A 12,690-nucleotide genomic window follows, 5' to 3' on the forward strand; every position below is an offset into this window, starting at 1 on the left:
AAACTCTCTGTGAAAGCAGAATATAACAACATACTTAATAATTAACATATGCAAAGAAAATCCTTTACTTGCTATGAATGAAGTTCTGATTGCATGAGTGTTTAAGTCTTCTGAGCTGCTGTAGTGTTTTAATGTATCCTAAATTATGCGCTAATGTTAACTGATAAACTGTATTTCATATAGCTAAATTAGTAAGTGTTCTTATCTCAGCCTTGTACTATCATTTTAAAAATCATGTAGCACACCAAACAAATCTGGGAACAGCATGTACTTAGCTGGAACAGTTGTTCTGTAAGTATGATTTGATAGTACTATAGCAGTCGTGACAACATATTAAAGGTCCTGGGAATAAACTATGTAAAGTTTAAATCTCTCCTCTTCACAGATACCCATGTAATTCACATTACAGAAAGGATGAAGAGGCTGCTCCAGTAACCCTACCTACGAGTTTCTTTTAGCCAAAATGATCTCATCAGTTTTCTTTCAGGGGAGCAAGGAAAAAAAAAAGCCAGAAAGAAATCCATTTTTCCAGACACTGCTGTGGCTTATTTAATTGCCAGACTAATTTCCTTTCTTAATAATTTTTTTTCTCAGCAGCAGTCTGTGGCTGCATTTTATAGGACTGATCTTCTGTAAAGAACTGGGAATCTGCTCACCCAAACAGCTACTATTATTAAGCCACCAATCCCAAATTACACTTGTCTGTGGTAACTGAGAGGCCTTTTTGGCTGAAGAAGCACACTAAGTTTTTCTGAAGGGATTTTAGCATTGGGTAGGGTTAGGTTTGGGGTTTCTGGGGGAGTGAGGGAGCTGTTTTTATTGGTTGGTTGGTTCTTTGGTTGTTTGTCCTTTACACTTCAGTTTAATAGTGGTTCACAAGCCAGACATTCATTTTTCATTTCTCCATTATAACTAGAATTCTCCCCATAAACTTTTCCAGAACACATTTGGACGTGTTCAATTATTAATCAAAAAAACCTGTGAATTCTAAAAGGATAAAAACTATAAGCAAAAGACTTATATATATTGTTTCCTTCAGACTGTATGCAAGTGGAAATGCTCAGGGTTTCCCACAGAAACACAGATTAGGTTTGTTATCTGATTTCAGTAACAACACAAAGGATTTTTTTTTTTTAATATCCCCATTTTGACAAAGGGAAAATAAAATGAAGTCAACTCTACCTGCGCTGCTATGCATCACTTCAAATGCATTCCTCAAAACCCTTTCCTAAATCTTAGTTTTACACACATCTTTTTCAAAACCATGTTTTAAGACTGCAATTTCAAGAGGTGCTAAACATATTCTAAAATGTCCAAGAAGAACTAAAAATTGTGCTGGCTTCATGAGGTAAAATACAAATATAGTTCCAAGTCATTGATTGTTTACAAGTCTTATTATTTTAAAGGGTAACTGTAGTCAATTTATACACATTAAATTCTGTGCACCACTTTGCAGCTACAGTTGCTGCAGACAACCGTCAGCTCCAACACAGTACCACAGCAGCTCAACACTGTCAAACAGCAGCACAAGCCCCTGACACCCAACAGTCACGTTCTTCAGTCTGCTCCCAGGCAGAGAGACAGGCTCTACTAAAGCTCTGAGGGCAGCAAACATTCTAGAAGATACTAAGGGAAGTGAGAAACAAACTTCTTTCCCATAAAAGCAGAGCATGAGTGTCTAGAGATATCACAAGCAAAGCAAGTCTCTGCCACTGCTGATGCTGCAGCACCAACTTGTCAGGCATCCTTCTGGCAGCTGGATCAAGCTTTTGGTAGCCTCCCACTGCGAGCCAAAGATACATCCCACTCTGTCCCCATGGCTTGGGATTGCCTTCAGAAGCACAAGGATAAGTCACTAATATCAGCAAAGAACCCAACTGCAATAACCTCTGCATGTCTTTACTGCCAAGTCTGGTATGGATCCCACTCTGCCAAATTAAAAGACATCCAAGATGGCAGACTGTTTATTACAGTTTCTCGCAAGCATCTTCCAAACACAGGAGTATAGGAGGCCTGAAAGAGTAGGAGATGAGTACTTGGGGAAAGAGTAACTACTTCCAGCAGCCCAGACACACAACTGATCTATAGCTCAGTCCAAGAGAAAGCCTCTTGCCATAACATCCTGCGCATCCATTAGTAATGTAAATTCTTGAATTGCCTTGTTGGCTGCCAAATCTTCAAGCTTTGAAGAACTGAGAAAGGTGCAATAAAATTCAAGTTGCCCCTTTCTAAAACAAGTCACAGCTATGCATCTATGCATACAATGTTCTTCCCCACATTTACATGCAGTGTTTTTCACCAGGTAAGCTCTGGAAAGATTTCCATGAACATCACTATTTCCTACCCAATGGTCTTCCATCAGCACTGATCCTCTGATATATTTCCAGACAATCCTCTATTCCTTGCCATGCTCCTTACAGTCAAATACCACATGGTCCAGGAGTTTGCCACATTTCCAGCATTACACAGACTATCTTGAAATGCAGCCAGCTGTACCCACTCAAGCTCTAACTCTCTCTGGAGCCTACAACAGTGCTCTGCCTGACAAGAAGGAGCTGTAACGGCTCTCTTCAGGGAGTCTACATGTGTCTGCATTGCCACCTAGAGGCTTGCTGCCACACTCCAGTCCACCCTGTGCTTTACAAACAGTATCGAGGGGAAGGACAGGACAAATAATCTCTTACCTTCTGAAAGCAGCAGGGTAGAACTGCACACTAGTAGTACAAGAACAGGAAAAAAAAAGCCTCAAACCAAAGTGTCCCTACAGACATGATGAAAAGGTAACAGGGTGGGCATAATGCAGTGTGTGACAAAAAGCAAATCTTGTTACCACAGACTGTTTGGTTTTTTGGGTTTTATTATCATTTGCATTGCCTAACGACAGAGGTACAATTTTACTCCCTTTGATCTAAATTGTATCTATCCCACTAAGAGTACAGTATCAATAATCACTGAATCACTATTCTTCTACAAAGATTTTCTGTTACATGAAATGGAAATTCTGGCCTCTCACACTCTCCTTCTATTCCAAATTAAGAAGTGACATCTTGGTGTATTTATCATCTAAAATTGCTGAATTATGTGGACAACAATCAGAACAATACCCACAGTATCTACAACAACATCCTTTTGAACTTAAATTTTATAACGTATACAGGTTCGCATAAAACTATCTGTATTTACATCACAATCTAGTTATTGTGCACACCACTGAGAACTTCTAAATACCCTTCAAATAGTGAAAGGCATAAAGGCAGTGAAGTGTTCAACAGCTAGCTAAGAAGCAATACATTCAGAAAGATTTTCATATCACATACACCAGGAGCATCTTATTTTACTCCTAATGAAAATATCGCATGTATGTGGGCATAGGTCTCTGATCTGATGCCAGTGTCCATAGTTTCACTTGAGAAAAAAAAAAAACAAAACTGACAAAACCTGCTGCAATGCCATCCACAGATAAGCTTTACAGCTCTAAGGAAAACCTTACACTGGAATGCTCCCTATGTGGGAGGGAGGAGGAAGGAAGAACATCAGTAAACTACAGCTGCTATTATAAGCCTCCCTGATTAGCTTCAATTTTAAAACATCTGCAGTGTAGTCAGTCATCAAATTTCTAAACACATATGGATGCTGTACACTAACACACAGTGAACCTATTTTAATTTTTGTCAGGTTTCAACAGATTTGCCTTTATCATGCTGCTTATGATTTCCAAACAACAGAAAAGCATACCATAAAGTTATATTTAGTTATGTAAGAGATAATAATACTTTGCTGCTTTCCAAAATAAAAGCAGACTAGCTCAGGTGGAATTTACTGCTGAAATACAAAGCAGTTAAATAACTTACAAACAAGGTCAAGCACACTTTCTACAAATAAACATAATTCATGGTAAGAAAGACAAACTGCTGAATACTTGTCACAGGCCACAGTGACATTCTTGGAGACATTTATACTCAGTGTAACTGCAGCATAAGCAGCTGAAGAACAAATTATGTGTTCAGTTTTACAGATCAATCCATCCCATGCTGATTTCATGCTTTCAAAGATGAACTGTGGTGTTCAGACATACTCAGAGGCAGTAGGAAATAGAACATAGAAAAAGTTGTTTTTTCCCTTTTTTTAAAGAACATCTTGCTTGACAGATTACGTTTCAGTATTAACTTCAACTGCACTTTGATGTAATAAAAAAGTATGGTTCAATAATGTGAATAAAGAGGTGTAAGCTAAAGTGACAAGTCACCTTCCCAGTCCCATTCATTTGGCATTACAGCAGCACATACAGTGAGTTTTGGAATGAGTGCCACATGAGTGAAATACTGGAACATGCAGAAGGTGGAATTACTTGTCATGTAACTGGATCAAAGCCTACCAAACAAACAAACAAAAAGCTGAAAACCCTGGCCCAGTTTACAGCAGAGCAAATAACAAATAATTTGTCATCCTCTCTTGTCCACAATCATCTCCCTGCTGCACTCTCTTACTGCTTCTCTTCAATCATATCTGATGCATACCTGACACGTGAGAAGTATATTTAGAAAGATAAACCAGCAGAAAGCTAATCTTACCATTAAAATAAAGAGTGGTATTTTTCTATGGATTTAGCACTCTGTACCAACATGTTCCAGAATTACCCTCCAGTACCTGGGAGGAAAATGGGAGCTCCCAGTGGCAGCTAAAGCTGGATCAGTTTTGTTGTGCTGTGAAACTGCACCCAAATCATGCTGAAGTCAAGTTGCATTTATGATCTAAGGCCACATCTAAACACTGCCATCTTTGAACAATATGAATTTAATTTAAAAAGATTAATTTTTTATGTGGGTGGGGGAGTAAAAGGCAGCTATTGCTCAAAAAGTCTTAAAACAAAAATACAACTTACTGATCAGAGTCATAATAATCCATGCACTTCTTTTTCTTATTATAGGCTGCAACTCTGAAGGGTACAATTTCCAGCGCTCGGAGGCCTGGAGCCATTGTCAACACTTTTGCACCATGGGTAGGTTCGTACAGATCTTTCCCAGTGTCAGGGTGTGGCATTCCTGCTGGATCTCGTCCTACAATGTAGAAATTAGCTCCTGCAACCATCCGTGCTCTACAGTGCCACTGAACCTAGAACAGATACATGGAAAAACAGTTAACAGAAGAAAATGGTCAAAATACGACCCTTAAAATGTACATACATTGTATAATTACCACTTTTTCCCTAATCAGACATTACTTTTACTATGGAGTCACCACAAAACAAAGAATCAATTATATGAATCACCATCAAACTTAATAACTAAGGCATAATATTCCTCCATTTCATTTGCACATTCAGATGTTTAAAAGTGCTACTTTAGCACAGTGTTTGGAATAGTATAATCAGGGCAAGAAAGACAGAGCTCATCCATTTCTTATTTCAGTTCTTTCTGATGTTGTCACCCTCCATCCTTTTTCCTTTGGGAAGCTGACTGGGATGTAGCAGTATACCACAGTATATCACAGTAATTTCTCTAAAAAGACACTCTGACCATAGATAGCTGCCAAACACCTTAACGGAAGAAAGACAATATAGGCTACTTAAACACAGTGTTCATGAGTGATCTAGCCAACCTCTCTACACATTAAAAACAAAAAATTACCCATGGTCTGCATTTTTACCTGGTGCATGTGGCAAGGGTGTTGCCCAAGGAAGGGCTTCAACACTTAATCTGTGTCAATATTAACATCCAAAGGACGTAAGAACTAGGTACATACCGCACATGAATGCTTAGAACAGGCTTTCAGACCACTAAGGCTGCCTACTCATACCACAAGCTTCTAAGATGAAAAATGATAAGGCAACTCCACCTTTAGTAAATACTTAGTCTCTTTTCCCTGATTATTTTGAAATAACTTGTTTCTAACACCTCTGTATGAAATGGGGAAGAATCAGTGTCAAAATCAGAAACTTAAGATTTGCTGAATTTTTGCTTGGATGCACCAACTCTCTTCACCTAGTATTTGAAGTACTGTAAATACTGACAAACAGCTTTTCCACATTACCCACTGCACATTTCAAAATGAGTGGTTTCATAACTAACAACTTAATTTTTACTTTTTACCTCTCATATCTCTCTTAATACTGAAGGTAAAAAATAGAAAAAAAAATAAAAGATACTTTAAAGGAAATTCTGCAGACTATTCAATCATCCAAACTCTACAAGGAAATACTTTCAAATTATTTAGAAGTGTATCTCTTATGAAATACGGCGAGATGATTTTTGTCTCCCAAGGACTTTTTGCAGTATTTACTGGACTCTAGACCATTAGGTAGGTTACACTTATGCCAGCTTTTAGACTTACTATGTTATAGGGTTGTTGGTGAATTTTTTTAAAGTCATTCTGATATATGTAATATTTTCTATAGAATAAAAAAATTAACTGCACAGTACAGGAAAAGTAAAATAACTATTACATTACTTTAGGTAACAAAGGCATGCCACTTCAGGACATGTCAGTTTGTTCTCATCTCATACTGGGAAGTACTCCCTAAAAGAATTGTCATACTATCTATACAGCTTAGTATCTGCCAAAGGATACTCAGAGAAGAGTTTAAAGAATCAGCAAGTATGGAACAGTAGTTTCTTCTATGTTCCAGCCTCACTTTCACACAAAACTAAAGGGCTTACCCAGTAACTGTGTGGTGTTAAATAGCTTCCCAAGTTGAAAGGTAACAAACATCCGTCGAGGGAAATGTAAAAAAAAAGGGGAGGCAGAAGGCAAAAAACCCCACAAATCACAGGATAAAAGCTGCTACCACTACCTTGTGGTAAAAGGACAATGTGCAGAATAAATTTTCTTTCCATTACAAATAAACAAAAAAAAAAACCCAAAAAACACAAAAAAAAATCCATCTGCCTACTGCAAATCTTTACATAAAACAAAACCACATTTTAGTCACTGTGCCTGCTGTTCTATGTTAACAAGCTTTAGGCAACAGGCTCAAAGGTGATTTTACAAAGTAGTAACTCTTAGCTCTACATTAGTTCTATAACCATTGAAGGAACCATTCAAGGAGGAAGTTTTGTAGTCAATATGGACAGAGTCCAAATTTCATAATCTGATTTACAGGAACCAGTCATGAGTTATAAGGGTACTACTGGTATCAGTTTTCATCATGACTGCAGACAGCCATTATCCATTACACTGCTATTCAAGAATATAGGGTGGTATGGAAGCATCTATATTATGCTAATAATTTTAATATTTCTAAGTACAGAGTGGGCCATACACAGAAAATTCCAGCATACCACAGCAGCTAGCAGCGTACTTCCTGAAACAATTCTAGCATAGTTAAGAAATTTAAATTTCAGGTTGGGTAACAGCAAGTAAGAACTTCATTTTTGAGTAAGTTATTTGACTAAGACAATTTATAACAATGTAAACCACATCTGAGACCTAAAAGCAGTACTTCTTGTCCCATTTCTACATGTGCATACTACTTCAGAACATATTTACTTTCCTAAGCAGGTGAATTTATTGCATTTTGATATAGAATTTTCTTTTACAGAACTTTCTTTTCTTCCAAGTAACTACAGGGAATGTTAAAAATACAAAAATGCTAAACTGATGCTTATGAAACATGTCCATTGAAATCTTTACAGACTGGAAGGCCTCACCCATCCTGTAGATAACAACACACTAACAACTGCTTGTTGCTCTGTAGAGACTTGTGCTACAGAAACAAAACTGGCAAGAATGTCTTTCAAACAACCCATGGGAAGTTATTAAAGGACGAGTATCTTTTGTTACTTGGCTACAAATATTATTGTCAGGCTGTACTCTGAGGTTACTGGAAATACTGTATGGCTTAGGAGGAAGCTTTTATTCTGTTTAGAATAAAGATTGTGGATTTTGTTCCTCCTTATATGCTCATGAATAGAAGACTGAAGTAGAAGACTACTTTTACTTTCCACAAAAAGTCTATGTGAAACATACCAGATTTCCCACACAGTAATTCACTCAACATGCCTCAACTAGCTTTGGACTACAGTTTTTGCTCTGGACGGAAAGGCAGTGCAAGCTCTGTTTGGCCAGACACCTGCCTAAAAGTTCATTCCAGTGGCGAGATCTTGTATCAAAAAGCTACCACAAAGTTAACCTCTTGAGCCTGGTCAGAATTTGAACTTCCTGTGACTCATGGAGAGGGGTGGTGAGAGGGGAAAAAAATGAAAGCAAAAAAATGAAAAAAAAAGAAAGTAATGACATGGAGAACCAATATCCCCTAAAGGAATTGCCCTCAAATGAGAGCATTTATTCTCTCTACTGTTTCCCACAAACCTTTAGGGATTCCAACCCCAGACCTGGCTTCAAAATAAAGTGTTGCCAAAAAATTATTTCATACAAAAGCATTGAAATAATTCTCTCTGAATTAAGTTTGCCAAAAAATAAACAAAGCTCACTCTTTTTTTCTAGTTTGTGTATAGCCCTCCAACATAAAAACTTTTTCTTTAACAGTCATAGAACTTAAGTATTTAACATTCAGAACAACTATTTTGTATGTCAACAGATTTCACAATTCCTTCTGAAAAGGACTGTAAAAAAGGAGAAAGAATTAATTCATTATCATACCCTTACAATTGTAAAGAAAGGAACACATAAACCCAATATTGTCTCCTACCACTTCCAGCAAAATCCTACAGAATAGAAGTTTCTTCACAGAAGAATATTTTGTTGATGACAGAGGTAGCTTTGACAGTCTGGTTTCCCAAGGAAAATTAACCTCCTCTCTCCATTAAAAAACCCACAATGCACAATCATCAGGCATAACATTAACTACCTTAGTGCACTATCAAAGGGGTTTGCTTTTGTTTTAAACTCTTGATGTATCTACCTCAGTTGGTCCAGCATACATCATGGGGGAAGGGAATATAGCCACCACTGTTGTTTCTGGATTCAAGATTCCCTCCTCCAGTACTGCAGCATGTTGCTTCATGCGCCACATGAGGGGAACATCATCCTCCTTTGTCCAGCCTCCCAGTGGATGCAAAAGTAAAACTGGGCGCCGGTAGCCACGTTCCAAAAGCTGCTTATGAGTATCCTGCATTAAAAGAGCATGCCCATTGTGCACCGGGTTGCGTAACTGGAATGCAAAGACAGCATCTACAGAGAAAACCAAACAGACAAAGACATAAGAAAAGCAAGTTATTTTATCAGGAGTTGTGCAACCATTGAAATGTACCTTCAAACGGCACAATCTTTCCTCTGAAATAGCAGTAGTCACGGGCTATTAAAGGATTATGAATTATTAAAGAATCGTTATGCTCAATAAGCAAAACTAATAAAAAACTACCATACAAAACCACCCCTATATATCAGCTTCCTTCATTTTGAGATTTCATCAGAATTACTCTAGTTTCTCCAATAGCTATAATCTTCTCTTTGGATTTCCCATTTGCATGAGCATATAACATATGTTAAATTCTAAGAGGAAATCAAACTACGCTACCTGTCTTAAAGGCTCAATGTATGATCAGGAGAATAAATTGACACATCTGCAACGAAATAAATAAAAGGCAATTTAATGCGCCTTAGTAAACTTCCTTCACCTAAACAGCATAGTAGAGTTTACACACAGTAAGAACAAAGCAAGGCTAACTGCTATTCAAAAGTACTACAAACCCTTTGATGAAAAACCCTGACACAACTGGGATTTCTCCCTTCTGCAAATAAAGATGAGCTAAGGTTCCCTGCAAGACAGCAAAATCACTATAACTGAGAGCTTTTCCAAAAAGAAGCTAATGACATTTAGAGAACAGGGTTAGGTTTTTTTCAGGTATCATATTTATTTAGGGGATAGCTAAGTATCACAAACTGGCAGATACTAGAAATACTGACTATGCTGAAAGAAGACAGGAGCTCAGGACCAATATCAGCCTACATTGCTGCTGTTAACCTCTTTCCTTACACTTAAGAAGTGCTTATCAGCTGCCAGCCAATTGTCACAATGAAGGTGGTATGTGTGATTGTGCTCCGCTTTGCAATATTACTCAGCCTCTTATTTATCTAACACAATTCTTTAGTGAGAAAAATCTGTTGTTTCTTCTGCAATTTAAATTAGCGGTTAACTTACAATTTTTAACTGTGACACATTTCATTTCCCACCAGTCTACTTACATTAATGTCATAAGCTTTGCTCCCCAGGAGTAACGTGAAACAGACTTAAAAATAGGAGAGCATGAAAGCTCAGCACTCAATCATACTGCTACAGTTTTAGCCAAATCTGATAATTTTTAAATCTCATTCTACCACATTTTGACATTATCTTTTCTTGCATTAGTAACATGTCTATTGCAAATGAAAAGATAAAATTCAGAATCTCAGGCATTACCAGCTTTTCATGTGTATTTAGGCAATGCAATGTCTGAGATAATAAAAATTAATACCAGTAAAAGGCAAAGAATGCCTCCTAAGAGAGCATTCAAAATCTTCATCCTTGAAACAATGCAAGCCCCTGAGGCAGCAGACATTTGGATAAATCTCTGCAGGAAGAAACAGAACAAGAAAAAAAATTACTCACCAGCATTCATTTCCTTGAATTTCTGCCTTAGTTCAGTTGGAGTGAGACGGTATTGATCAAGTCCATCATTCCAATAAATACGATCAAGGACTTGCAGATCTCCACCTACAAGCCAGTTCCCTTGCTCCATAACCATCTAAGAAAAGAAAGAAAAATCTTTGTTTTGATTGGCTGTCAGCTTCTCCCAAGCATCTACAGCATTCCAATGGGGACATATATTTACCAAGGGAAGAGTTGTGGGTTAATTTTATTTTATATTGATGTGTCAATATATATTAAAAAATAAATAAATAAGAAATCACAGGAACATAGCCCAGACATATTATGGTGCAGGAGAGATGCACAAATCTTCAGTAGGTATATGCCTTTCTTTCAAAAGAAAGGATTTTTTTAATATATAGAAATACAAGTAGGCAGCATTCTTTAACAACATAATTACATTACAAAAAGAGAAAATGGCTGGAAAGCCTAATATATTAAGTACAATGAAGTTGCACACTTTATATTAGTTGACCCAAGCAAATGCAGTTTCAGTATGGGCTCACAGACAAGATTCTGGTCAGCAATAAAAGTAACAAATAAAACAGTTCTGATTAACTACTCACCCACTTAGTAAATAAAATCAGAAGTAGGATAGCTTTTGGCTTTATTTCACAGTAGCACTTTACAAGGCAACATATATTGTACACTCACTAGAATTCTTCTTCAGAACAGAAGTTTTCTTGCCTTCTCAATGCATATATTTGCTGATTAAGGAGCTTTGATGGTCCATCCAGATACACAGAGGGTTTTTTTCTAGGCAAATTAGAGAGCAAAGTTCCCTCTTCTGTAGCAGATTCTACAGTACATTCTGAATTCATTTCATGTGTGCATATTGACATTAGATTTTCACACAGTGCAGATTATCAGCTGCATAGAGCAGAACAGTCACCTCTGTTTCTGCTCAAATGTTTTAATAGGTTCTCAAAGTAGTTTTGCTGTTGAAATACACTGGTCACAGACATCAACTTCACTTACTTTGCAGTCCCACAAACATGGAAGCTAATAGGATTAGATCCTCAACTTTTAAACACACACCTTAATATAGGGATGTTCCTTGCATGTCGTTCCCCATTGCCTAGCACAGCGCTCCTCTTTCCTGTGCTCATAAAACTCAGGATTACGGAGGATGGCCACACGGCGACCTTCATACACCAGTGCAATTGCTGTACACCCATCCAGTCTTCCTTTGTCTTCTTGAGTAGCCGTGAGCACTATAGGCACTGACAGATTAATAACTCCCCCTACAGAGTGAAGAAGAAAAAAACATAAAAGCCTTTATCCTTAGTAACAGTGATCAACAATACTATGAAAATTTACCTTCCTAACAAGTTACAGTCTAGACTGTATCACTCAACAGACAGTTCAAGCACTTATTTTAACAGGGGTTACAAGCAAATTTTAGAAAGAAGTCTTGCATAATATATGTAAGCTATTAAAATGTCCAAGCACTGAGATCTGAGAAAGGATAAAGTACTGAAAATAGGAAGTATTTACAGCTGCACACTATTTAGACTAAGGATATTGATTTTTGGGGATCTCAAATTATCTTGTTCAAGCTATATAGTAAGCAAAAATACACAACTGACATCTTTAAACAGATCATCTAAAATATTAGGACAGATTGCTACAGGACTGGACAATGAGTAAAAAGGAAATACCATTCTCAGTAGCCATACTTTTGGTCTATAAGAAAAGTTCAATGTGATAGAAGCAGCCAAATCTACTAGTTAGCATATGTAATTCAACTATTTCAAAAGGTGACTTTCGGTGTTTACTTAAAACCATATTTGGATTCAAGCACACGTATTTCAGAAAAAAAAAAAAAACAACTATTTGGTGAGACAGACATTTCACACAGTTTGTTCAGCTGAAAGCTTACCATCTACTTCTAAAGCTAAACCAATGTTTCTGAATTTTAAGGTTATGTGTGGTCCTCACTCTTTAATGCTAGATGCTGGAAGTCTTGTTTTTCTTGTCTACAAGAGAGTGAGAGTTGAGAAACCCAATGGAGTAAATTCTGCGAGTCTCATACAAAGGCTGGAATTCTAATGAGCATACACTTGCTGAAAGATTGCAAAACCTTTGGGTGGTCTCCAGGAGAA

General features: G+C 37.3%; 1 protein-coding gene across 3 annotated transcripts in view; it reads right to left on the reverse strand.

Moving 5' to 3' along the window:
* The window catches only part of PAPSS1 (3'-phosphoadenosine 5'-phosphosulfate synthase 1), a 44,892-nt gene that overhangs the window by 5,294 nt on the left and 26,908 nt on the right, over positions 1 to 12,690 (reverse strand). For all 3 annotated transcript variants that reach the window (XM_031048512.2, XM_005148635.4, XM_031048513.2), the window contains exons 8-11: positions 11,624 to 11,829; positions 10,547 to 10,682; positions 8,861 to 9,129; positions 4,883 to 5,112 (exon numbers count right to left, since the gene is read on the reverse strand). In XM_031048512.2, coding sequence (XP_030904372.2) covers positions 4,883 to 5,112; positions 8,861 to 9,129; positions 10,547 to 10,682; positions 11,624 to 11,829 — 841 coding nt within the window. The remainder of the gene's footprint in view (positions 1 to 4,882; positions 5,113 to 8,860; positions 9,130 to 10,546; positions 10,683 to 11,623; positions 11,830 to 12,690) is intronic.

The sequence above is a fragment of the Melopsittacus undulatus genome, chromosome 7 (genome assembly GCF_012275295.1).
Source record: "Melopsittacus undulatus isolate bMelUnd1 chromosome 7, bMelUnd1.mat.Z, whole genome shotgun sequence".
NCBI classification, from domain to species: domain Eukaryota; kingdom Metazoa; phylum Chordata; class Aves; order Psittaciformes; family Psittaculidae; genus Melopsittacus; species Melopsittacus undulatus.